The 26,828-nt window shown below is 49.0% G+C and overlaps 1 protein-coding gene across 1 annotated transcript; it reads right to left on the reverse strand.

Annotated features, from left to right (window-relative positions):
• Positions 1 to 1,771: 1,771 nt before the first annotated feature.
• Positions 1,772 to 26,450, reverse strand: LOC128943477 (olfactory receptor 14J1-like; the record flags this gene model as incomplete). Its single annotated transcript, XM_054286412.1, has 2 exons — positions 1,772 to 1,816; positions 25,989 to 26,450. Coding segments are annotated over 2 exons (507 nt in total), but the record flags the coding sequence as incomplete, so codon positions are not given.
• Between the last annotated feature and the right edge of the window lie 378 nt (positions 26,451 to 26,828).

Below are 26,828 nucleotides of genomic sequence, written 5' to 3' on the forward strand. Positions count from 1 at the left end.
TCTGCCACTTTCCATTCATCTTTCGTGCCCACATTCTGTGTTCTGAAGGATAGAGTATTGTTTTTTCATGGTTTAATCCTAGGGCAATGATGGGGTGGATAACATAAACAGTGGCATTACGTATGGTAAGCACAAAGGCAGTGGCTACATTAGAAACAGGATCATAGGTGAAATTCACCATAGTCCACCAGGATTGAAACTTCCTTTCAAAATCAATTGCATTATCCCACACAATCTTCCGAATTTCAGCTGGAAAATTACCTTCACCGCCTTCCCGTATGATCAGAGCTGCTGTTGCCTGCATCCATAACTGTGCTTGTATACAACTGAAAGCTAAAGACACATTATCTTGAACTGTACTAAGTGCTTCTACTATCAGCCTGTGGTCTTGGTCCCTGGCCGTTTCCCATTTTGACAGAACTTTTGAAATCTGCCACTGGCTAGTTCCTAATGCCACTAGAGATGACTGTAAGTGTTGCTTCAATTTTGTTAGGCTACCTGCTGCAGTGGCCAGTCTATTCATCAGTATTTCTGAATCAATTCCATTTAAAACTCTTAATCCTTTCCCTAATATGCCAGTTTGATCCTTTCTTGTTCTGCTCCTGAGGTATGCCTGTTTTTGTAACCATGTTGTCCAGCCCTCAAAGGAAGTTTTTAGGAAGGAGGAGCAGGCTGGTTGGATTTTTGAGATGTTAATTTGCATTATCAACTCCACACATTTGAGAGACCATTCTGGATTGAGTAATAGTTGTTGCTCACCCACATTCCTTACTACATAGGGGCCTATTCCATACACCTCAGGTTCAAGTTTGGGTTGAGTCTGAACTATTTGAGTCTTGGTGTGGGCTGTATAGGGTCCTGCTGTGGTAAAAGGTGTAGTGTCTATTTTGAATTTAAATGAAAGCCCGATATCTTCCTGTGCCCAAAGGCAAGTTATTTCTACAGGCTGTATTAAGGTGAAATTATACCAGCAGTCTGATTCATTTAGGTTATCACAGATTTCCTGGTGTTCATGTACACCAGGAGAGGTTGAGACACTAATTTCATTTGGTCTCTCATAAGCCGTCCCATTTATCATCTGGCACCCTACCTTGATTTCTTCTCCTCTGATCCCTTGAAGCGTCCACAGTTTCTGTTCCTGCCATTCCTGCTCCTCATATACCTGATCTCCATGAATTACCACAGTGGATAGGTTTAAATCCTTTATCTCAGAAGGTTTTCCCATGGATCCAGTATACTGATTAAACGCCTGGGACCAAGGCCATTCAGCATTGCTCTGAATAAAGGTACTCTCAAGTTCTAAAACTTCAGTTATGATTACACACAAAACAATTCTACAAACTAAAATATGAGCTACTCCCAACCCCAATATACTCATTTTGCCCGAGTAAGTTTTAGTCTCAGTTCATTGTCTCCTGGCGTCACTCCTCAAGGGGTTTCTGGGCCTTCTTCACCCAAGAGTGATGAATCCAGGCGTTCTGCTCCTTGATTCTGATTGCAGTGAAGGTGGTGAGAAGCACTTGGAACGGTCCCTCCCACTGTGGTTCCAAGGTCTTTTCTGTAAGAGACTTAACATATACATAATCTCCAGGTTGTATGTTATGTACTGGCCCATCTAACTCCCGGCTCCGAGTTCCAGCCACATGTTTCTCAATTTCCTTGAGCTGTTTGTTTAAGGCCACCATGTAGGTGGCCAGTGTTACCTCTCCAATATGGGTGGACACTCCCTTTTGTATTCCATATGGTCTTCCATAGAGTATTTCAAAAGGGCTCAACTTTTCTTTAGCTCGAGGTTTCGTTCGAATTCGCCATAGTGCTAGTGGAAGAGCTTGGGGCCAGGGTAGATTAGCTTCCTGCCCCAGTCTTATGATTTGCTGTTTAATCAAATGATTCATTTTCTCCACTTGGTCGCTTGACTGGGGGCAGTATGGGGTGTGAAGTTCCCAGTCTATGCCCAGGTGGCTAGTAATCTGTTGCACTATTTTGGAAATGAAATGTGATCCTCTATCTGAGGATATTGTGGCTGGAACTCCGAAGCGTGGTATTATTTCTTGTAATAATACTCTGGTCACTTCTCTAGCTTTGACAGTTCTGGTGGGGAACGCTTCTGGCCACCCTGAAAATGTATCTGTCAATACCAGCAAATATCGATACCCCCCTTTCCTTGGGAGTTCTGAAAAGTCAATTTGCCACTGTTGTCCAGGCCCATGGCCTTGCCCAATCTGACCGAGTTTCAGTCTGGGGGTATTTTTGGGGTTAGTCTGGAGGCAAAGATCACACTGTCGGGTCACCTGAGTAATAGTGGCATATAAATTCCTAGCAACAATTCTTTCAGTCAGGTATGTGTATAGGGCATTTATTCCCCAGTGCGTTTTCTGGTGATCTTCCCTTACTAGTGACCACAATAGATGGGAAGGGATTACCAGTTTCTTTTCAATGGTAGCCCACCCTTCTTAGTTATACGTCCCTTTTTGATCTTCAATTAATTTCCTATCTTTCTTGTTGTATTCTGGCTTACCTTCAAGGGAGATTTGTCCATCTGGAATAAGGACTCCTTCAGTGGCTACCTCACCTTTTGCTGCTTCTTTTGCCTCTCTATCTGCCAGCTCATTTCCTTCTTCCAATTCTGAGCTCACTTTTTGGTGTGCCTTAATGTGCATAATTGCTACCTTTTCAGGCAGCTGAACTGCTTCCAGCAGCTGGATTATCTTTTGTGCATGTTTGATGTTCCTTCCCTGTGAGGTCAGCAGTCCCCTCTCCTTCCAGATCGCCCCATGTGCATGTACAACTCCGAATGCATACCTTGAGTCTGTGTAGATGTTTATTCTCCTCCCTTTTGCCCTGTCCAAGGCACGGGTCAGGGCAATTATCTCAGCCTTCTGCGCGGAGGTACCTGTTGGTAAGGGTCCAGATTCGATTACCTCTCTGTAGGTGGTCACTGCATACCCAGCATGTCGCTTCCCATTGGCAACATAGCTGCTCCCGTCAGTGGACCAGGTCTCTGCATCATCCAGAGGGGTATCCTTTAAGTCTGGGCGGCTGGAGTAGGTAGCTTCGATGGTCTCCAGGCAATCATGGTGTACTGCTTCTCCTTGATTTCCACTGAGAAAGGAAGCTGGGTTGACAATATTAGTCACCACGATCTCTACATCATCTTGCTCTACCATGATGGCCTGGTATTTCAGAAACCTCTGTGTTGAAAGCCAGTGGCCACCCTTTACTTCCAGTACTGCAAATACTGTGTGGGACACTAGCACAGTCAATTTTTGTCCCAGGGTAAACTTGCGTGCCTCTTGAATATTCAGCACAACTGCTGCTACAGCTCTGAGGCAACCTGGCCATCCTTTGGCTGTTGCATCTAGCTGCTTAGAGAGGTAAGCAACTGCCCTCCGGTATGGACCCAAGTCCTAAGCCAGTATTCCCAAGGCAATTCCCTGTTTCTCATGGGAAAATAGGAAGAATGGTTTACTCACATCTGGAAGTCCCAAAGCTGGAGCTGACATGAGAGCATTCTTTAGCTGGTGAAAGGCCCGTGTGGCTTTTTTGTCCACTGGAGATCTGTGCTTCCATTGGCAATAAGAGCATAGAGGGGTCTGACAAGCAGTCCATAATTATAAACCCACAGCCGGCACCATCCTGACATGCCTAAGAAGGTTCGGAGCTCTTTTATTGTCTGGGGTTTTGGGGTTTGGCATATGGCTTCCTTGCGAGCCTGCCCTAAAGTCTGTTGCCCAGCACTCACCTCGTACCCCAGGTAGATAACTTTCTGTTTCACTACCTGTGCCTTTTTCTTTGATACTCTGTGTCCTTGGAGTCCTAGGAAATTCAAAAGGCTTACTTTCCAGGCCACACATGCTTCCCTTGTCCGAGTGGCCACTAGAAGATCATCCACATACTGCAAAAGCCTTCCTTCAGCCTGTGGAGCTTCCCAGGACTCCAGATCTTTTGCAAGTTGCTCCCCAAATAGAGTAGGGGAATTTTTTCAGCCTTGGGGTAGTCTGGTCCATGTGAGCTGGGTTTTGCGCCCACTTTTAGGGCTTTCCCATTCGAATGCAAAAATTTTCTGGCTGGCTTCGTGGATGGGGAGGCAAAAGAAGGCATCCTTTAGATCTAAAACAGTAAACCAGGTTAGCTCAGGTGTTAGACAAGTTAATGAAGTGTATGGATTGGCTACCACCGGATACAAATCTTCTGTTATTTTATTGACAGCCCTCAAATCCTGTACTATCCGGTATGACCCATCAGATTTCCAAACAGGTAAAATAGGAGTATTGAAATCAGATTGGCATTCTTTCAGTAACCCTAACTGCAGAAAATTTTCAATTATTGGGCTGATTCCTTCCCTATCCTCCTTCTTTAGGAGGTAATGCTTGATTCTCACTGGTTACGTTCCCCTCCTTGAGCTTAATTACTAGCGGCGGGGCATTTTTTGCCTTCCCTGGCACATCAGAGGCCCACACCCCGGGAAATACCTGACCTAGTATTTCTTCATCAATTTCTTCCTTAATTCCAATAGCTATTAGGGTTAAACTTAATACCTCTATGTGCTTTTGATCATTCACCTCCAGAGTAATTTCCCCATTTTTGAATGTAATGGTTGCTTGTAATTGCTCCAATAAATCTCTGCCTAAAAGTGCCTTTGGTGAATTAGGCATGTACAAGAATTTATGAATACCCCATTGTTTTCCCAATTTATACCTCAAAGGTTTACAAAAATATGCCCTTTCAGACTGGCCAGTTGTCCCCTGCACTACAACATAATCATTTTCCACAGGTACTAAAGCTTTATTTAAAACTGCATATGTAGCTCCTGTATCAACCAAGAATTCCACCCTTTCCCCTTCTTCCCCCAGCCTCATTGTTATAACCAGTGGATCCGCTGGGGCAGAATCCCCCGGTCCTCCTCAGTTGTTTTGTGCGTGTGCAGCCATTTGTTGGTCACCCCTTCTTCGTTCTGGGCATTGGTCTTTCCAGTGACCAATTCTTTTGCAGATTGCACACTGGTTCCTGCTCAGCTGAGGTGGTCCTTTTCTCGGTAGTCCCCGGTTGTATTTTCTGTGCCTTTTCACCACTGCAACCAACCTTTTCATTCCTTGTTTATATCCTTCCTCCCGGTTACTAAATACCCTCCAGGCTTCCTCTAGCAAGACTTCAAGATTCCTCCCATCCGGTCCCCAAATTTTCTGAAGTTTACACCTGATATCTCCAGCAGACTGCCCCAAAAATGAATTAACTAGTTGAATTATCCTTATCTCAGACTCCGAATCTAATGATGTATGATGACACATGGTATCCCTTAAACGCTCTAGAAATTCAGATGGAGTCTCAGAAGGCCCCTGCTTAAGGGAATATAAGGCAGACCAGTTTATGGTTTTTGGAATAGCTCTTTCCACCCCTGTTGCTATCCACTCTTGATAGTCTGCTAATTTCTTTACCTCCGCTGACACATTAGGGTCCCATTCTGGGTCTTGGAGGGGGAAATGTTCTTTTACATCCAGCTGTGTGGCCTTGCAGTAATCCTCTGCCAGATTCCCTGCTGTCTTTAAGATCAGCTGTTTTTCTGTTTCAGTGAAAGCATCTAGTAGTAGCTGGATGTCAGCCCAGTCTGGATTGTGTTGTTTGGTAACATATCGTAGGCGTTTGGCAGTGAGTATCAGATCAACACGATAATTCCTAGCAATCCTTTCCCATGCCTCTAAATCAAGGGTGGTAAATGGCACTTCAATCATTAATTTGCCCCCTTCTGGTCCCACTGCCTCTCGCAGAGGGGCCTGTAGCACTACTTGCATCCTGGTTCTAGATGCAACAGGACTCCCACGGGTGGGGTGGGTTCTAGTAGATGGGCCTTCCCCACCTGAGTCCTCCTCCTTTTTGGGGAAGTTCCCTTCCTCCTCATCCTCAGTTTCAGCCTCAACCTCCCTCCTTCAAGGAGGAGCTTTCATCCACTCAAATGTATCTTGTTCTTGCTCCTCAGAATGATAGACCTTATTAGATCTCATACACTGTTGTCCTGTACTGCATGCTGAACAACAGCGTTTGATTTGTCCTCTCTTTGCCTTGTTATCCTTTTCAAGGGCCAAGACCAGTGGGTCTGAGGATGATTTAATCCCACAGTCCTTTTGCCACTCTTGGTGATTTCTTAAAACAAAAAACATATCAGCATACGAAACCTCATCCCATTTACCTTCCCATCTTAAAAACAACACCAACTGCAGTAAGGTATTATAATCTAGGGTTCCAGTGGGTGGCCACCCTGCTCCGTCCTCTAACCTGTATAAGGGCCATCAGCGTGTGCAATATTGGATTAGATCCTTTTTATTCTCAGAGCCCCCCCTGCTGGTGACTTCCTTCCAGTAGGCCAAGATGCACCCTATGGGGCTAGCCCGTGGAACTTCCTTGCTCTAGTTAATTCCCATTATTTCCTTCTTGCCCTATCTCGCTTCCACCCAAACTTCTTTTCACAGACCTTCACAGTAGTTTCCCAGTCCTCCTCCCACACACTCCAGGTGGCAGGTTATTGAAGTGAAGGGGAGAACGACCATCCTGGTAATGCATCGAACTCCAACTTTATTGATCAATCAATCACCTTAAATAACAAAGTTAATGAACTTCATGCATATTCTGTAATCCAATTTCACGATAGGCTAACAGAGAAACTTCTAACCACTCCTCTTGTTTTAGAATACCTACAATTGTTTATTAAAAACAGAAACCAAAACAGAAACCAGAAACTAAAACAGAAACCAGTGTTCCCAAAACTTTTACATCTGCTCTCAGGATGGCAGGCCTTCCCAGAGACGGTGTTCTACTTGTTATGGGAAGACAATCTGAGAACTTTATTGTTTATAAAGAGAGTCTAATTGTTTATAGAAATCAGAAGGCTGAGAACTGTTAGAAACTGCTTTACTTTTCTCTTCTACTTTTCTCTCAATTGTATGTCTCATGGCCTCTTTCTTTAAGCCATTCCTGAAAAACTCTCCAACATTTCCCCTGTTTTTTTTCTTTGAGAGAAAAGTGGTTAGGTTGCCAGGTTTTCTCTACCATCCTACCATCCATCTTTTTGAATGCAACAAGGTAAGATAATGGTGAAGTTTTTCCTCATAGAAACTCTGTGGAGGAGGCATTACCAGATGTCAAGAGAAGTGCAGACCCCGCTCTGCCAGGGCTCAGCTGCACCAAAGGCCTGAGGATAAACAGGACACTCAGTGTCAGAAATGTGATCCTGTGGAGAAGGATCAGAACCAGTGCTCAGAGGTGGAAAAATGATGACTTGCTTAAATAACAAGATCCACCCTGCGCTTGGGCTGGTATTCCATTCCAGGTTCTATCTCCGCAAATTAAAAATATCTTAGGTGTCATAATAGCAGAGCCTTTACACTGGTTATAAAGCTGTTTGGACACTATTTCCAGGTTTAGAGATGAATCCAGAGTAGCCCATGTCTGTTTATGCTGACTCATCCTTTGAAATTTAGAGTAATCAAAGCTGTAACTCCTCCAAGGCTGAGACAAAGCAATGACTGATTAATCTGTCTAGCAAGTGTTATCCATACATTATCTCTAGGTTGACTAAAATGTGCTACCTTTAATTCTTCAGCTACTACTATACTAAGCAATATAACAAAAGTGAACTTTATTTTTCTGTGTTTTTATATTGACCTTCTTTTTCTTCTCAGTTTTTAACCTTACTGTTCCTGACACCTGAAAACCACACCTTTGTAACCTTCTAATGCAGTTATCTAATGCTTAATTGGGATCTCCTCTTATAGGACCTACAACAGAATGTTGTGTTAAAGGCACCAGTTTTCTACACCCTATCGAGGCTATATATGATGCACTTTGAGCTTTAACCCCTTTCAAAATACAATGTACCTCCCACTGATAATAAGCTAAGATTTTTGCTCATGAGATTCATAAAGGTCTAAAGCTGAGGCAGTGTTTAGCTCTGTCTCATTCCGTAGTGCCCACTCCCAATTATATTCCCAGGTCGTCCAGCAACGGCGTGTTACGGCCTTATCAGGCATTGCACAACAGGTGGTAATTGGACTAAGAAAAGAAAGCTGTTAACTGTTTTCATTCATGCAACCTGGAGAGACGTAAACAAGCCTGAAAATGATTCTTTCTGTCCTTGAAGTTATCATATCCACCTTTTTTCATGAGCTTCCCAGAAATGTTCAAAGTCAGTTTTCAGTTTGTAATCCTTTAGTCATTTGGCTCAAATGGCATCAACTGGGTGATTCTCAGTCCTTTGTTAATTTGGAGTGGTGAAAAGATAGTATGCATTTAAGGCACTTAAAATATTTAACTTAACAGACTTATTTGCAAATCATGTAAAATCACTTAAATCTAATTCAAACTTAACAGAATCTAACTTAACTTACTTAATAATACTTAACAAAATTTAATTTTCTTTAAATCTCACACAACTCAAACCAATATATAATTTAAACTTAGCAGACCTCGAACCCAACCGAAAACAAGCTCAACAATTTTAACCTTAACATTTAATGGCACTTAATTGATAACTTAACTTAAACTACTTAACAACAGATAAAACCTACTATAGAAATAAAATATAGCATTTACTATAACTTACTTACAGGCCTGATTCTAAAATATTAAGCTAAAATAACTTTCTTCACGTGTTTGCTATAGCATTTTTATACCAAAAACACACTCACAACATCTCACTCATACAATCAATCCAACACATCTCAACATTTTTAAACTTTTTCAAAACACAGCTTTAAAGTCTAATGTTCCACCGGCCCAGCCATCCGGGCTTCTGATGTTCAAAGTCTCTGGTAATACAGGTGTTTCCAAGACAGCATAACCAATTCCGAGCCAAATCGGCCGAAATTTGACTCTTGCATTCATTTACGCTGGTCTGCTTTACAGTCTGTGCTGGGGAGAATAAAAGATCTCTCTAACTTAGGTGAAAAACATCCTGACAGCAATAGTCCTTGGTGTCGCTTGTTTAGTTTCACTAATCTTTTAATTGCAATAGGAATCTTTTCTTTTGTTGACAAGAGTCACGATTATTACGGCTGTTAGATCTCAAACTGTAGCTCCTGCCGGCTACGGGGCGGAGGGAGAAGCGCTACCGCTCGAAAAAGCACTCTGAAGTCGGAATCCGCTAAGGAGTGTGCAGGACGAAAACTATCAATGCACAGCATGATTGCTCCTCCATCACCTGCTTTCTGATGTCCAGTCACTGTTCCCAAGCAGCAACTGGCCGCCCGTGGACATCTGGCCCCCAGTTCACACATGAGAGCGATGCGGCTCCGATCGCTCCCCCCGCGGCGCTCTTTGATCACTTCCGGCGCGGCTCTCGGGGTGGCGCAGCTTGGTTTCTGCGGCGGCGGCTCCGCTCTCGGGGCGGCGCGGCTCGGCTCCTGCGGCGGCGGCTTTGCCCTCCCCGCTGCTGCCTCCACAGCAATTCAGGCGGTCGCTCGCCGCGACCGCTCGCCGTGGCGGCGCGCCCGTGCCGAGTTCGGAGTAACACAGCACTGCAATTCTACCATAAATCACCGAATTCACACATTTCCGTTAATCCGTAAACCATATGGAAAATCCCTTTACCGTAACTATAAGTCCAAAGTCCTATTAAGTCCTTTTGCCAATTCATCTCTGCTTTGCGCTGCGGGTCACTCCCTTCGCGGCAGTTCAGCTTCGCCCGCGGTGGCTCCCTGTGGTGTCAGGTTAGGGGCAGGAAAGAGCACCGATGATGCAGCGATGACTTCTGTTGGTGCTTGGCATTCCTGGCGCAAGCGGCCCGTGCCTTCGCAGCATTTCGTGCGGCCCTCTTTATTTGATGCTGCAAACGCAGCTGACGCTTGAAGAGGTGCAAAAGCGGCTAACACCTGACTCTGAGACAACTTTGCCTGTTCTTGCAAACCTATTCCTATCTGTTTGAGTGCATCTACCACAAACGCCTGCTGCCTGGTAGGAATAAGAGCCATCCTCTCTAATGCTTCCTCGACAGTCCAATTTGCACCTAGAGTGTTAAGTATGTTTCTAGTAGCAGAGTTACAGTTTTGAATACAACACTGTTTAAGGAGAGCCTCGCGCATAAATTCTGCTACTCCGGCTCTCTCAATTGCAGCTGCAGCTCTATCAACAAAAGCGCCAAATGTCTCATCTTTGCCTTGCTTAATTCCCATATACACTGGTATCCCTCCTGGTTCCTTTACCTTATCTATGGCGAGTCTGACTAACCGCATTGCCTCCCGGCACTTTTCTTGACCTATTAAAGCTTGTGCATCAGTACGAAGAAAAGGCCCCAGCCCCATAAGCTCATTAATAGTGATACCATGCAAGGGATCCCCCGGCTGTCTTTGAACTGCCACACATTCATTAGCTAAAGCTTGCCAGTGGGCGTTAAACAGCAATTGTTGATGTTGAGTAAAAATTAATTTAACTATCCCACGACAATCATTAACAAGAAGGATACTGGTGTCAAAAATATAATCGAGCATTTGCTTAGCTGGTTCACTTTTAAAGCCAAACTGACTAACAGTAGCTCGCAACTGAGATAACAGCTTCCAGTCAAGAGCGCTAATTTTGGCTTGAAAACCTCCTCCAGGCTGGGGGTTAAAGACAACCGGACAAGCCAGTTCTCGAGCCGAACTTATCAGCTCTTGATCTCCCCTGTCAATTGCATCTTTGGCCAGGGCAGCCCACACGTCCCGTCTTTCCCTTGCAATCGCCGCCGCCAAGCCGATTTCCGACCCAGGGACCGGCTGATTGCTTGTCGGGAACGGAGTACACGTATCTGGCCCCAGCTGCTGAGACGCAGCAGGTACGGGAGAGTCAGAAGTGCTCTGTGTAGCCTGCGGCAAAGCAGACAACAAGGCACTCTGCGGAGCTTGGCTCGTTAGGGGGGGCTGCGAAGCGGGTACTAAAGCAGTCTGCGTAGCCTGGTTTGTAGGCTGGCTCGTAGCCGGGCTTGTAGCCTGGCCTGTTAAGGGGGGCTGCTCGGCGGGCAGCGAGGCGGACTGTGCCTGGCTCATAGTGTGACTCATAGCCTGGCTTTCCGAGGGAGGCGGTGAAGCAGGTAATAAAACTGTCCGCGTCGCGGGGCCAAGAGGAGTTCCCGCGTTCTTATCAAATTCCCTATCTTGATCGCATTCTTTGTTACGATCGTAAGTGGCAGTAGCCTGGTGAGCAGCCCTTTTTTCAGCTTGAATCCGCAACAGTTCGGTGTTAACGACCCGCCATAATTTACCCCACTTCTTAGCAGTTTTATCATCATCTAACGTAGCCTGCCACAATAAATCACCAAATCTACGCCACTCCAACAATTCGTGAACTGTGTGAGGATTTATAAAGACCCCCCTTTCTAGGCCATAAGCTAAAAGGCCCGGTAATTCTTTCTGTAAATCTATTCCCTTAATTTGCCGTTTTTGCAAAAGGGTAATAAAAAGTTCATATGCGGCTTGCCTTTCCATACCTATGTGCGCACGTTGCAGCTCTTCAAATCAAGGTCACGGCCGCATGTATCGGACGAGCCTATCTGTATAGTCGCTCGCAGCGCGGCGCGGGCCGGCGGGTTACCCTCCGCTTTGTCTTCCGCGCTTCTTTGCCGTTCCGGCTGCAGTTTCGATCTTACGGAACCCGAACCTGGCTTCACTTCGCGTGGCGTTCGCTTCCCCGTGGTGTTCGCTATCACGGTCGGAGGTCACCATATATTGAAGTGAAGGGGAGAACGACCATCCTGGTAATGCATCGAACTCCAACTTTATTGATCAATCAATCACCTTAAATAACAAAGTTAATGAACTTCATGCATATTCTGTAATCCAATTTCATGATAGGCTAACAGAGAAACTTCTAACCACTCCTCTTGTTTTAGAATACCTACAATTGTTTATTAAAAACAGAAACCAAAACAGAAACCAGAAACTAAAACAGAAACCAGTGTTCCCAAAACTTTTACATCTGCTCTCAGGATGGCAGGCCTTCCCAGAGACGGTGTTCTACTTGTTATGGGAAGACAATCTGAGAACTTTATTGTTTATAAAGAGAGTCTAATTGTTTATAGAAATCAGAAGGCTGAGAACTGTTAGAAACTGCTTTACTTTTCTCTTCTACTTTTCTCTCAATTGTATGTCTCATGGCCTCTTTCTTTAAGCCATTCCTGAAAAACTCTCCAACAGCAGGTATCAGATGTGATTATCCACATACAAGCTTTAAGATCTTAGACTCTGAATCAGCTTGATCAGAAACCTCTAATCTACACTCGGGGCACGTGCCCTGATGTTTATTAGAACAACAAAACCAGCGTTTCTCACAAACTCCACACTGCAATAGTACCCACGCAGCATGCCAGCCTCTTGATGCACCAAAGGCTACCCGAAATTTCCCACAAAGGCAGGCTATTCCATTTATTACAGGGAACTCTTATCCTCTACGGCAAGCTGTTCCCAGTGCAGACTTACTAGAGTGCCAGTTAAGTCCGGTAAAGCCCCTCTAAATAAACTCGTTCGTCCCCTCTATCTATTTAATAATTTATAGCATTCACAAACTCCCAAGGGTCGAGTACAAACCACAGGGGCAGAGGAACCCCTTGGGTTCATCTAGCCATGGTGAAAGCGTGCACAATCTACACCACAATTTACCACCTTTACTCTGACCCACACTTTTCTACTGTTTACTCTATTTTCTCTGTCAGGCGCTCTCCGCCCCCAGAGCCTGCCCCAGCCAGTGTTTACTCAGCCTCTCCAGTCACGGGTAGGAACTCCCCGCCCGCACAGTAGAGCGCTATACACTTGCAAGATTACAAACACAGTGCACTGACCACACAATGCATTAACCATACAGCAACACAGTGTCCGGACACCACACACACACGCACACACAAACAAAACACACGCGGGTTCAGCAGCTCTGCCCTATCAGAACAATGAATCCCCAATACACAAATACATGGGTTCACCCAGCTCACCCCCACAGCCACTAGCGGTTCTGTCCTATCCGAACGATGAACCCTGTCTCTAATACAGCTGCTCCATCAGCTGAACCCAGACGTCTCTGGGTGATTTACTCCCTTGCTCTCCTTTCCCCCCCCGGGGGGCCCTCAGTACATACCGTATCTTCCTCCGCAGGCCAGCAGGTCCTTGTCTGTCCTCGCAGGAGGCAAGCCGAGACGAGCGGAGCCTCCTCCAGGAAAATCCTGGGGCGCGCCTTGGAGTCCGTTGCCCCCTCCCCCCCCCGCCCCTGCAGGGACAGAGACGGAGACGGAAGGTATCTCTCCTTCTACCTGGCTGGCTCACCAGAATGTTTTGCGGAGAAAAGAAGAAACCTCACAACTTTATAAAAGTTGTAAAGCTCAGTATGTTTTTATTACGGTGTGCGCGTCGGATGCATGCAGAGGAAATCCTCCTCAAAAGGCATGCAGACCCCTGAGGATTTCAGGTCTTCTTTTATCCCCCTTTCAAATGCATATACATAGTTTCAAAATAGGTTCATACATATTCATTCCGCGTGACATTTATCGCCAGTTCTTCTTTATCAAAGGAATTCCTAGGGCGGGGGCAAATCGACCTTGTGGTTGTTTCTGGTTTTGTTTTTTTTTTCTGTCTCCTCACTGTCTCTGCCCTACAGTTTTTCCTACCGCTTAGGCCTCACAGACTTTTCACCTCTCCTAGACACTTCACCTAATTCAGAATGAATCTCTACTCTGTCTCACAGGGGAAGAATCATAGCCCTGCTCCTGCTGGCCACACCATTCCTGATCCAAAGAAGTCCCAGAGCGTGGACAAGAGAAATGGTGGGGAGGGGGTGGGGACAATGTGTGACTGATTGTTGGCCATGAAGTGTTTTGATTTTTATATCTATTCAGACTGCATATAGGAGGTGCTGGGGGTCACTATCAATTGGACATTGCTGATATGAGACTATAAACCAGAAAAGAAAACAGGACAAAACAATTCTCTCTGTGTTGTTTTCAATAGAGTATTTTGCAGTATCAAAATGGTCTCCTTGGTTCCACAATGTTCTGCAGAGCCCCTTGGTTCAATGAGGCCTTGAAGTGTCACAATGGTTTCCAGTATTCCATGAGGCCCCTCAATGTCACAATGAACCTTTTGTTCCATGGAGTCCCACACTGTTCCATGAATCTTTAGTTCCATGGGGCCTTGCAGTTTCACAATGGTCTCCTTGGTTCAGTGGTGCCACACAGTGCCACAATTGCCCTTTTGCCCAACAGGGCCTCATAGTGTCACAATGACCCCTTGCTTCCATGGGGATACAAAGTGCCACGATGGCCCTTTGGCTTCACAAGACCTCAAAATGTAAAAATGGCCTCCATGGTTTCATGAGGCCCTGCTGTGTCACAATGGACCCTTGACTCCATGATGCCCTGTTGTGTCACAACAGTCTCCTTGTTTCTGCACTTTAAGAATGCCCCCTTGTTCCCTTGTAGCCCCACAGTGTCACTATTCTACCCTTGGTTTCATGAGGCCCTGCAGTGCCACAATGGTCCTTTGGTTCTACGTGGTCCCATGTGTCACAATGATCTCCTTGGTTCCATGACACCCCATAGCACAGCAATGGCCTCCTTGGTTCCATGATGCCCCATAGCACAACAATGTCCTCCTTGGCTCAACGGTTTCAGGATGGCCCCTTTGTTCCATTGAGCCCCAGATTGTCACTGTGGTCCCCTTGGTTCCATGAGGCTCTGCTGTGCTACAATGGCTCCTTGGTTACAATGGGTTCTAAAGGCTCATAATGATCTCCGTGGTTCCATGAGGCCCTGCAATATCCCAATGGACCCTTGGTTCCAAGGGGTCCTGCAGTTTTACAAGGCTGCCCCTGCTGTGCTGTAGTGGTCCCTTGGTTCCATGAAGCAAAGCAGAATCAGAATAGCCCCTTGATTCCATGGAGCACCACAGTGTCACCATGGTCCCACTGGATCCACAGGGCCCCGTAGTGTAAGAATGGACCTTTGGTTCCATGAGGTTCCTCAGTGTCTCAACGGCCCCTTGGCTCCATGTGGCCCCACTCTGTCCAAATGGTCTCCTTGGTTCTGTGAAACCCTACAGAGCCACAATGGACCCTTGGTTCCATGAGCTTTTGCACTATCAACAATGGTCTGAGTTCTACAGTGTCACCATGGATCCTTTGTTCCATGAGGTTCTATAGAATAACATGACCACTCTGATTCCAGAAGGTTCTGCAGTGTCACAATGGACCATTGATTCCATGCAGCCCCAAACTCTCACAATGACCCCATGGCTCCATGAGCTTCCATACTGTCATCAACTTTCTCCTGGTTTCCACGAGGCCTTGCTCTGATACAATGGACTTTTGGTTCCATTGGGGTTCTACTGCATCACAATGGACCCTTTGTTCCATGAGGTTCAAAGTGTCACAGCTGGATCCTTGGTTCTGTGAGCCTCTGCTGTCACCAAATGGCCAAAATATCAGAATAAGACTCCTTTATACTAATTTGGTATTTAAGAGAGAATCATTTATTCAGGCTTGAGGTGCAGTGGGTGAAAACTCCTTATGTGGAAACGTGATTCTATCAGTATATCGCTTATATACAGTCACTATGTGTATATTAAAATTTACCCATTTCCATAAAACTGGCCCCAAATTCCCAGATTATGTCCTTGCTTTTTCTATCACTGCATTCTTGAGCCAGATGTCTTCATTTTCTCTTTCAATCATTCCTGATGGGAAAGCAGCCCCTGAATGCCTTGTTTCTCTGCTGAAAGTTCACAGGCATGGTAAAAATTGAATTAACCCTTTTGGTATAAAGGCCAAGGCTTTGTGTGGGCAGGCAGGGGCAGGCAGGAGGCAGAGCTGTCAGCAAGGGAAGGGCCCAGCCAGGTGGGGCAGCCAGGGGATGCCGACAGCCTGCAGGGACAGAGGCGCAGGGCAGGGACACCGTGGGACAGCCTGGGCTGCACAGGGCGCAGGGATGGGCAGCAGCTGCAAGGCAGCCCTGCCAGAGCCAGCTTGGGCAGCACTTTGGCCATGGCTGCTGGCCCTGGGCCTGAGGCCATGAGGGGACAAGTGACTCTTACAGGCCTGGGGCCTCATTGCCTCCTTCTCCTGGCTCAGCAGCCTGGCAGGGGCCGCCCCATGCTCCTGCCCTTGCCATTGCACATCCCCACATGCCAGTGCCCATCCCAGCAAGAGCCCTGAGCAAGGAGGGAGGGACAGGATCTGCCTGGCCAGGGTCTGGGGCTCAGGCCTTGGCTCTTTGCATTCCTGAAACACATCCAGGTTTGCTCAGCACCAGAGACACCTTTGCCTTGTTTGTCCCCAGCTGTCATCACTGCCTTCAGAGTTCTCTTCTACCTGGAATCTGGGGACATTTTCCCAGTTGTGTCCCTGACAGAACTGTAGGGATCTCTTTAAAGTCCAAACACCTCAGTGTTTCAATGTAACTGAGTTCTTGAGGGTTTTGTGACATCACTCAGGGGGTTCTGACATCCCAGAGCAGGCTGTGACATCTCAGAATAGGATATGAGGTGACAGAGCAGACTCTGCCATCATAGATTGTGGCTCTGTGGTGTCAGAGAGTGGGTTGTGACATCACTGGGTGGCTGTGTAACATCATAGAGCAGGTTGTGACATCACAGAACAGACAGCGACATCACAGGGTGACTTTGTGAACTCAGTCTTCTGTGACATCGCAGCACCTCTGTATCACAGCACAGGCTGACATCATAGATATGGGTCTGTGACATCACAGGGGCTGTGTGACATCACAGGGGCAGTGTGAGTTCCCTGGGGAGGTCACTCTGCCCCGGCCCCCCTCACAGCTCCCCCCAGAGCAGTCCAACCCTGCTCGTGCACAGCGGGGTCCCCTGTCCCCCCGGGTCACACCGCCCCCGGCCCCGCAGCCTCCCCCAGAGGATGTTCCATGAGATCGACCCCAGAGTCTGACACGGGGCCGGGGGGCCGGGGCCCTGGGGGTGGCACAGCGGAACAGGGACCTCCGGCAGCGTCCCTAAGTCCCCCAGGGCCAGATCCTGGGCCAGGGCTCCTTCACCCTGTTACGAATGAGGTCTTGAGAGTGCTGAAAAAATCCCCAACAATGGATCAGCAAAAACCAGTTTTAATATTAAGGGACAACAGCACAAAGTTCCTTGGCAAGAGTCACTCTGCTCCTGACTGGACTCTTCAGGCACACCAAGGAAATAAGGCAACAACAAAACCAAACAAAATCCAGGCAATGAAACCAGAAATGAACCAAGAACTGTCCCTGTGTGTATGACAACAGGACAGTGAGAGCTAAGACAAAAGCTCAACAGAGTTCAAACTTAACAGGACATAACTTATACCTTAACCTTAACTGATACCTTCAATGTCACAATTTAGCCAAAAACAGCAGCTAACTGTGTTTAACCTAACTTATAACCTATGCCTTAGCAATTTAACAGAGGAATAACACTTTGCAATATTTAACTTAGGTAATAATTTAAAATAAACATAACAACTTAGAAAAAGAACAACTCTTAGGAGCATTTAGCTTAGACCTTGTGTCTTAACCTTACTTACTGATATCTGGATATCTGACTGACTCAGCTATCCAAGGCACTCAAACTCCTCAGAGAGCAGCATTTCTGCCACATTTCCCCAGAACAGGCACTCCTGTGTGCACACAGACACAAAGAGTCACTGCAAGGCACCTGTGAGAAATTCCCCTGAGGGCAGGAAATGCTCACTGTGGATCCTTTGGCATCTCCCCAGTGGGTGAAGGTCTGAGCCTGGAGGAGTGGGGGGATCAGCTCAAACTCTGTCATTGTTCAGGGATCCCTGAGTGCAGCAAACAGGAGAGTTCCCGGCTGGGAGAGGCCCCACTCAGAGGGAGTCGCTGGCCCAGGAGAGCTCCAAGGGCCCCTTTTGGAGCGCTGTTTGTAGGGCCCCAAGAGAGGGGCTTCAGTCCCAGCAATGGTTCATCCTGGCCGCACTTGGCATCAGCAGCTTTCTTTGGCACTGTGAGAACAGGGATGTTTTGCCACTGAGAGGACAAAAACAGTTCTCAAGGCTGCTGCTAAAGGAACCAGGAGCTGGTTGGGCAGCAGCAGTGCCTGGAGCAGACAGTGTTTGTGATGAGCTGCAGAGGAGCCGAGTCCAGGGGCTGTTGGCCAAGGCTGAGGCCCAAGGAGCATTTCTGAGCTGGCAGGGCGGCCTGAGAAGGGGAGGGGGGAATGCAGCAGCACAGGGCCCATGGAACCAAGGGACCATTGTGACACTGTGGGGTTCTGTGAGACCAAGGGACGATTGTGAAACTGTGGGCCCTGTGAAACCAAGGGGTCATTGGGGTACTGTGGGGCCCTGTGAGACCAAGGGACCATTGTGACACTGAGGGGATTCATGGGATCATGGAGACCATTGTAACACTGTGAGGACCCAGGGAATAAGCAAGACCATTGTGATGCTGTGGGTCCCCACAGAACCAAGAGGACCATTGTGATACTGTGGGGCCTTGTGAAACTTAGGGACCTTGGTGACACTGCAGGGCTGCATGGAACCTTGGGGCCATGGTGACATTGTGGAACCCCATTGAACCAAGGGTTCATTGCGACACTGCAGGGCTGCATGGAACCAAAGCTCCAGGGTGACACAGAGGGGCCTCCTGGCATCAGTGGTCCATTGTGACACTGTGGAGCCAAATGAGACCATTGTGACACTGCAAAACCCCAGGGTCCAAAGGTCCATTGTGACATTGCAGGCCTCATGGAATAGAGGAGTCACGTGACATTGTGGGAAGCCTCTGTGCTTTCCTTCCTATGTAAAAGAACTGTCCGGCTTCTCCAGGTGCCCATGGCTGAGATTGGGATTCCACCTCCAAATTTCCTTAAATCCAAAGACTGCTCCCAGACAGAATCTGCCATTCCTGACAAATCTGAGTGGCCTTGCCCTAGTGAGGCTCTCACCTGCCTTCCAAATACAGGGGCCCTGTACTTTCTTTCCTATAGAAAAGAGCTGCCCTTCTCAGCCAGGTGCACACAGCCAGAATTAGGATTTCCACCTCCAGCATTCCATATTGTGAGAGACTGGAGAAGATTGTTGGCTGGAAACATTTTGTGTGGGGGAGAAAGTGGCAGGTCCAGCCTTGCCCTGCCCTGGAACCCCAGCCTTGCCCTGCCCTGGAACCCCAATCCCCCCAGAGCCTCTATCCCAGCCCAGCAGGGTCTGACAGTCCCTGGCACAGCACAGGCAATGCTCCACAGCCACCTCTGGAGCCACCAGTGACCAAATGAGACCAAGTCCCACCCTGGGGGAAGGGCCCAGGAAGACCAAGGGGTATTTAAGGCTGACCACAAGGCAAGCACACATCTTGGTCCTACCTCCACTTGAAATTTTTATCTGAACACTGCTGGAATCCAGGAGTTGGTAGCTGTGTGTGTGCTTCTCTACATCTTATTTTTCTCTTTCTGTGTCTACTTGTTCTATACATGTCCTCTTGCAAATTTTGATTAAGTTAAAATTGAACAGACTTAGAGTTTGTGAGGTTGGATGGGCCAAGTCAATGCTTTGAGAAGCGTTTTTTGTTCACTGAATGTCATATTAATACTTTTGCCGAAGTTTCTCTGATTTTCTAAAGTTGCCAGTCAAGGCTGTTAGGTTGTTTTGAGCTCCTGATAATCTCTTGTTGGTATTTCTCTAGTGCATAAACTCAAAGTATAGAAACAATTTTAATTCCTTTTAAATGCCTCATTGAGAGAGTTTTTTAGTGGATGGGAGTCAGGGCTTGTGTGTCCTGCTGGGCACAGCCCAGGCAGGGCTTTCCCAGCCACATTCCACACTCCATTTCCCAGCTGGAGCCGCTGGTGCCTCTGAGTTGTGCTGTCCCAGCCCCAGGGACGCTCTCCTTGTCTGCCCGTTCCCCCACGGTCTCTGGGCAGGGATGGCCTCAGTGGGGGCTGCTGACATTCTCAGCAACTTGGAGGCTGCTGCTGAATTTTCCTGCTCCAGAGGCTTGTTCAGCCTTCAGCTCTTCAGTGCAGGAATTCAGTGTCCCAGAGCTCATTAACATTCAGAACACAATAAAAAGCCAAGCCTCTGGGAATAATTTGATTTTAATTTTCAAATCTTTTGTGGTTAATTATACAATTTCCAGTACTCTAATCAAGTTAAATAGATTCTATTTAAAAAGACAGTGAGAAAAGATTACTTAAGTCAAATTTAGCGGTTTTTTTCCTGTCAATTTATTGATACGTGCGATCTCCAGCTGGCACTGAATCCAAGTACCTCCTCATGCAGTTTGAATAGAGTTGAAAATCAAGACCCTTCATGGCTGACAATCAATCAGACTCTGTCCCTATCCCCACTCCACCATTTCCACCATCCAAGCCCTGGCACTCAGAGCAGCCTTGTGCAAATCTGAGCTCCCTCCAGCCCAGGCTGCACCTGCAGCTTTCAGCTCTTTGGCTCCAACTCCCACCTGCTTTCCTTTGAGAAGGAGCTGCCTGAGACACAGAGGGATGTTCATTTCTTGTCAGCCAACAAACCCATGGGAACTGAGATGTGTGCTGGAATTCAATGCCCTCCCCATCCCGCAGCAGCCCTGCATTTCCCTCCTGCAGCCTTGGTCTCCAGCACAGCCATGGAGGCTCTTTGGGCTCTGGACTGTTCCTGCAGCCCCCAAGGGCAGCTGAGCTCTGCCTTTGGCCCAGTCAGGTCTGGCCAGCACAGGCCATGCTCAGCAATTGCTTCTGTGTGCCTGGCCTTGCTGTCAGCCCCGGCAGCGGCTGCGTGGCTCCTTTGTGGCCCTGTGCTGGCCCAGCCATGGTGGCCCAGTCCCTGTGCAGGCCCATCCCAGGCCAGGAGCATTGCGGATGGGAACGGCCCCTGTGCCGTGGTGCCCACAGCAGCCTTGGGGCTCTGTGCCCCATGGCCTCCCTGCTGGGCAGCCTCTGCTAGCTCCTGCAGAGCCCCTGGCACCTGTGAGGCTGCACAGACAGCTGGTCCAGAGGTCAGCAGAGCGGCAGCCAGGGCTGGCCATTGCCAGGAACAGGCCCTGAGCACCGCAGGAGAATGGAGCTGGGCCACAGCCAAACTCAGTCCAGGCAAAAGCTGGGCTCAGCAGCCAGGGCTGCCAAGGCCTGGGTACAGAGGCTGGTGCTGACAAATGTCCTGGGCCTCCTCCCTGCTCTTTCCCTGGACACCACCAAGGACACAGAGCAGCCTCCTCTCTGGGCCACTTGCCTGTTTGCAATGCCTTGCACAGGCTCTGGCCCTGCCCCACAAGGCCTGGCCTGAGTCCTGCCCCTGCCCGCTCAGCCAGGCTGAGATGGACACTGATGGTTTCTGGGCCAGGCTCTCTGAGCCCAGCCCAGCTCCCTGCAAGCTCTGCCAGCTGCCCTGAGCTCTGGGCAGCACCAAGGGCCTCTCCCCAGCCCAGCCCAGCCGGCTCTGGCCCCACAGCTCTGCTCAGGCCAGGCTGCTCTGGGCACTGGCTCCACGGCCTCAGCCCCTGGCAAGGGCACAGCAGCAGCTGCAGTGTTGGAGATGAAGGGGAGACGACCATCCTTTAATGCATCGAACTCCAATTTTATTGATCAATCAATCACCTTAAATAACAAAGTTAACGAACTTCATGCATATTCTGTAATCCAATGTCATGATAGGCTAACAGAGACATTTCTAACCACTCCCTTTGTTTTAGAATACCTACAATTGTTTATTAAAAACAGAAACCAAAACAGAAACCAGAAACTAAAACAGAAACCAGTGTTCCCAAAACTTTTACATCTGTTCTCAGGATGGCAGGCCTTCCCAGAGACGGTGTTCTACTTGTTATGGGAAGACAGCCTGAGAACTTTATTGTTTATAAAGAGAGTCTAATTGTTTATAGAAATCAGAAGGCTGAGAACTGCGTTAGGACTGCTTTACTTTTTCCTTTTACTTTTCTCTCAATTGTATGTCTCATGGCCTTTTTCTTTAAGCCATTCTTGAAAAACTCTCCAACACTGCAGCTGCCACAGGACTCAGCCCCAGCTATGGGGGAAGGTGCTTGGCCAAGGCCAAAGGAGGCTTCCTGGCTGCCCTGCTCCCCTTGGGCTGAGGTGCTGAGAGCTCTGCAGCCCCTACTGCCATCCCATCTGCCCAGGGCAGCACAAGAGCTGCAGCCTTGGGGCTCTCAAGAGCTGCTCCTGCTCCAAGCCCAGGGCCCATCCCAAAGCTGGGGTAGCCACAAAGCTGTGCCCATTTCTGTTCATTGCTATTCATTGCTGATGGGGATGGATCCTCAGCCACTTGGAGTTTGATGATGAATTTTCCTACTGCAGAGGCCTCTTCTTTCTTGAGCTCTTCAGTTCAGGAATTGACGGGAAAAGGCTCATAAACATTTATTCACAATGCCTGAACAAGAAAAGGGAATACTCTAGATTTTCAATTCTTTTGTGGTTAATTAGACACATTTCTGAAGTGTGTTTAATCTGAATATACTGTATTGAAAACAATGAAGAGAAAATTGATTTATCCTGTTAAGTTTTCTTTTCCTGTTTATAGACTGATATCAGCAATGTCCAGTTGATATTGACCCCCAGCACCTTCTAATGCAGTGTGAATAAATATTAAAATCAAGAGCATTAAAGCTGATGATTAGTAATGCTTTGTCCCCCCCACTTACCCACCATTTCCCTGATCCAAACCCTGGGAATCCTATGGATCAGGAACAGGTGAGTCACCACCCCTGGAGATGTTTAACGAAAGACTGGATGTGGCACTGAGTGCTATGGTCTGGGTGACAAGGTGGTGTTGGGTGCTAGGTTGGACTTGATGCTCTCAAAGGTCTCTTCCAGCTTGGCTGATTCTCCGATGATTGTGACACTGCAGGGCCCTGGGGAAGCAAGGGGCCAATGTGACTCTAAGCAAGGGGCCTGGTGGCACTAAGGGGACAATGGTGACACTGTGTGTGACATGGCAGCACAGAGCCAAGGGGCCATTGTGACACTGTGGGGCTGAATGGAAGCAAGGAGTCCATTGTGACAGTCTGGTTCCTGGTGGAACCACAGAGGCCACTGTGACCCTGCAGGGCCTTGTGGAACCAAGGGGCCATTGTGCCACTGCAGAACCAAGGAGACCCTTGGGAGACCCTAGGGACAATAGAATCAAGGGACCATTGCACCACTGCAGGGAGTCTGGGAACTGAGAGAACAATTGTGACACTGTGGTGCCCCATGGAACCAAGGGTCCCTGGTGACACTGCAGGGTCTTGTGTCACCAGGGCTCCATTGTGACATTGCAGCACCAAGGAATTCATTGTGGCACTCTGAGGCCTCAGGGAGCCAAGAGGCCACTGTGACCCTGCAGGGCCTTGTGGAACCATGCAGGGCATTGTGACAGAGCAGGACCTGGTGTCATAATGGGGCCATTGTGACACTGAAGGGCCCCATGGAACCAAGGGGCCAGTGCTGCTCCTCACGGACTCATGGAATGGAGGAAACATGTTTGACCTCATGGTGGCCCTTGGGACCAAGAGGCCATTGTGACACTGTGGAACCAAGGAGAGCATTGCTGCAGTGCCAGACCTTATGGAACCAAGGATCCATTGTGACACTGCAGGGCCTTGGGGGACCACAGTGCCATTGTGACATTGCAGGGCCCAAGGATCCAAGGGACTTTGTGACACCCAGGGGTCCCACTGAACCAAAGGGACACTGTGACAGTGGGAGGCCCCATGGAATCATGCAGACCATTGGGACACTCTGGGGCCTTATGGAAGCTTGGTGACACCAAGTTGTCTGGGAGTGTTGATCTGCTGGAGGGTAGGAGGGCTCTGCACAGGGACCTGGACAGGCTGGATCCAGGGCCCAAATCCAACAAGGTGAGGTTTAACAAGTCCAAGTGCTGGGTCCTGCATTTTGGCCACAACAACCCCTGGCCACAAAAGCCTGTAGCTGGGGACAGAGTGTCTGGACAGCAGCCAGGCAGAAAGGGACCTGCAGGGACTGATGGACAGCAGGCTGGACATGAGCCAGCAATGTGCCCAGATGACCAAGAAGGGCCAATAGCTCCTGACCAGGATCAGGAATGGTGTGGCCAGCAGGAGCAGAGCAGTGATTATTCCCCAGTGTCAGCACTGGTTGGTCAGTACCTCGAGGGCTGTTTGCAGTTCTGGGCCCCCAATTTAGGAAGGACATGGAAGGGCTGTAGCGTGTCCAGAGAAGGGCAACAAGGTTGTTGAGGGGTCTGGAGCACAAGTCCTGTGAGGAGTTTCTGAGGGAGCTGGGGTTGTTTATCCTGGAGAAGAGGAGTCTCAGTGGAAAGAAGGCGATGTCAGGGGAAAGGCTGGGCTTGATGATCTCCAAGGTTTTTCCAGCCTTGCTGATTCTGGGATTCTCTAAAACCACCCTTGGAGCAGTTGCAGAATGAGCCCTGGGACTCCTCTGCAAGAGCTCCAGCAGCCCAGGTCCCTCAGCTTCTCCTGCCAGCCCCAAAGCCCATCCTGTCAGTCCTGCAGAGCCTCTGCAGCTCCTCCTCACTGCCCAGAACAGGGAGCCCCAGAGCCAGACACAGCAGCCCAGATGTGCCCCCCTGGCCTGGGGTGCCTCTGGCAAGGGAGCAGCACCAGGCACTGCAGGAGCCTGCAGACAATTCCTGCAGCACTTGTAGGATGATCCTGCTCCCCAAGGGACGTTCCCATGGTGCCAAGTCAGGAACTGCAATGGGGAGTGGGGCCAGAGAGAAAAGGGCAAACAGGGATGGGCTGTTTGCAGGGGAGGGAACAGGGCTGGGCAACAGGAAGAAATTTGTAGGAGGAAGAGTAAAGAAAGCAAAGGGGAAGCAAAGGAAATGCTGAGGGCAGTTTGGGGGTGGCTGCCAGGCAGCCCTGGCTCTGAGCAACAGCGTCTGCAGTGGGGCGTCTGCAGGAAAGTCCCAGCTGATGGGAACAAACTTTCTGGCTGACTGCAGAGGCCAGGACAAAGCTGAGTGGTTTCCCTGCTGTCCCCCAGCCCTTGCTGGCCCCAGGGGCTGATGGCATTTGTGCTCCCTCAGGTTCATGTCCCCACAGCAACAGCATGGGGGTGCTCCCCCTGCTGTGTGCAATGCAAACAGGGGCTGCTGAGCCAGTTCTGCCGTGTCTGTGCCTGCAAGGATGGGGCACCTGTGTGAGCTGAGGGAGAGGCCAGGGCTGCAGAGGGGGGATGTTGTTGGCAGCTCCATGAGGACGCTCTGGGATGCTACCCTGGCCTGTGCAGCGCACTGGGGATGGATCAGCCCCTGCTCTGCTGCTCCTTCCTATCTGCCCCAGGGCCCTTGCAGAGCCCCAGCCATGCTGTTTGCCCCCAGCCTGCCCACGGCCAGCCTGGGGCTGCTCATGGGGGTTTTCTGTGCTGAGCATTGGCCTGGGTGTGGTCTTGAGAGAGCCTGGGCAAGGAGCCTGGAGCCCCCAGGGCCTGGCCTGAGGCATCAGCGCTGCCCCAGCAGTGCCCATGGCCTGTCCCTGCTGCAGCCCCGGCACTGCCACCCCCAGGACTGTGCCTGGCCCCGAGAGCACTCAGGCCCTACAGCAACACCAGGGCCAGCAGGGCAGCGGGGCAGGGCCACGGCAGCAGCAATATCAACACCAAGTGCTGCTGCTGCTGCTGGGCACAGCTGCTGGGCCAGCACTGATCTGCCCCCATCTCTGCACACAGACATTGCTGCTGCAGCCCCAGAGAAGGTAACAAAAGGGAATCTCTGCAGAAAACTCTGCTGGTAGATCCTTTAGTTCCTTATAAAGCCACTGAGAGCACAGCTCCTCATTGATACAGTCTGTGGCCACAGGGAAAGTGGAGAGAAATTACACGAGAAATGGCACAAACATTGACATTTATTTGTAGGCAATATGAAAAAAATAATAGAAAGAAAAGCAACCCCAAGAATGAAACCATCAAGAAGTATCAAAGACGACTTTTATTATGAGTGATTTGCAGAAATTGTTTAGTTTAATGTTCCTGAAACCATCCAGTCATCAGTCTCCGCACTTCAGCCTTGAGCTCCTGGTTCCTCAGGCTGTAGATGAGGGGGTTCAGGGCTGGAGGCACCACCGAGTATAGAACTGACAGGGTCAGATCCAGGGATGGGGAGGAGAAGGAAGGGGGCTTCACGTAGGCAAATGAGGTCGTGATGAAGAACAGAGAGACCACGGCCGGGTGAGGGAGGCAGGTGGAAAAGGCTTTGTTCCGTCCTTGCTCAGAGGGGATCCTCAGCACAGCCCTGAAGATCTGCACATAGGAGAAAACAATGAACACAAACCAGCAAAGTGCTAAACACACACTAACAGCAAGAAGCCCCAGTTCCCTGAGGTAGGAATTTGAGCAGGAGAGCTTGAATATCGGGGGGATTTCACAGAAGAACTGTCCCAGGGCATTGCCATGGCACAGGGGCAGGGAAAATGTATTGGCTGTGTGCAGCAGTGAATAGAGAAAGGCACTGGCCCAGGCAGCTGCTGCCATGTGGGCACAAGCTCTGCTGCCCAGGAGGGTCCCGTAGTGCAGGGGTTTGCAGATGGACACGTAGCAGTCATAGCACATGATCGTCAGGAGGGAAAATTCTGCTGACATGAAGAACACAAAGAAAAAGAGCTGTGCAGCACATCCTGTGTAGGAGATGTCCCTGGTGTCCCAGAGGGAATTGTGCATGGCTTTGAGGACAGTGGTACATATGGAGCCCAGGTCAGTGAGGGCCAGGTTGAGCAGGAAGAAGAACATGGGTGTGTGCAGATGGTGGCCGCAGGCTATGGCGCTGATGATGAGGCCATTGCCCAGGAGGGCAGCCAGGGAGATGCCCAGCAAGAGGCAGAAGTGCAGGAGCTGCAGCTGCCACGTGTCTGCCAATGCCAGCAGGAGGAAGTGCCTGATGAAGCTGTTGTTGGA

The sequence above is a fragment of the Melozone crissalis genome, unplaced genomic scaffold, assembly GCF_028551555.1.
Source record: "Melozone crissalis strain CALT ecotype California unplaced genomic scaffold, PUWL_Pcris_2 ptg000046l_1, whole genome shotgun sequence".
NCBI classification, from domain to species: domain Eukaryota; kingdom Metazoa; phylum Chordata; class Aves; order Passeriformes; family Passerellidae; genus Melozone; species Melozone crissalis.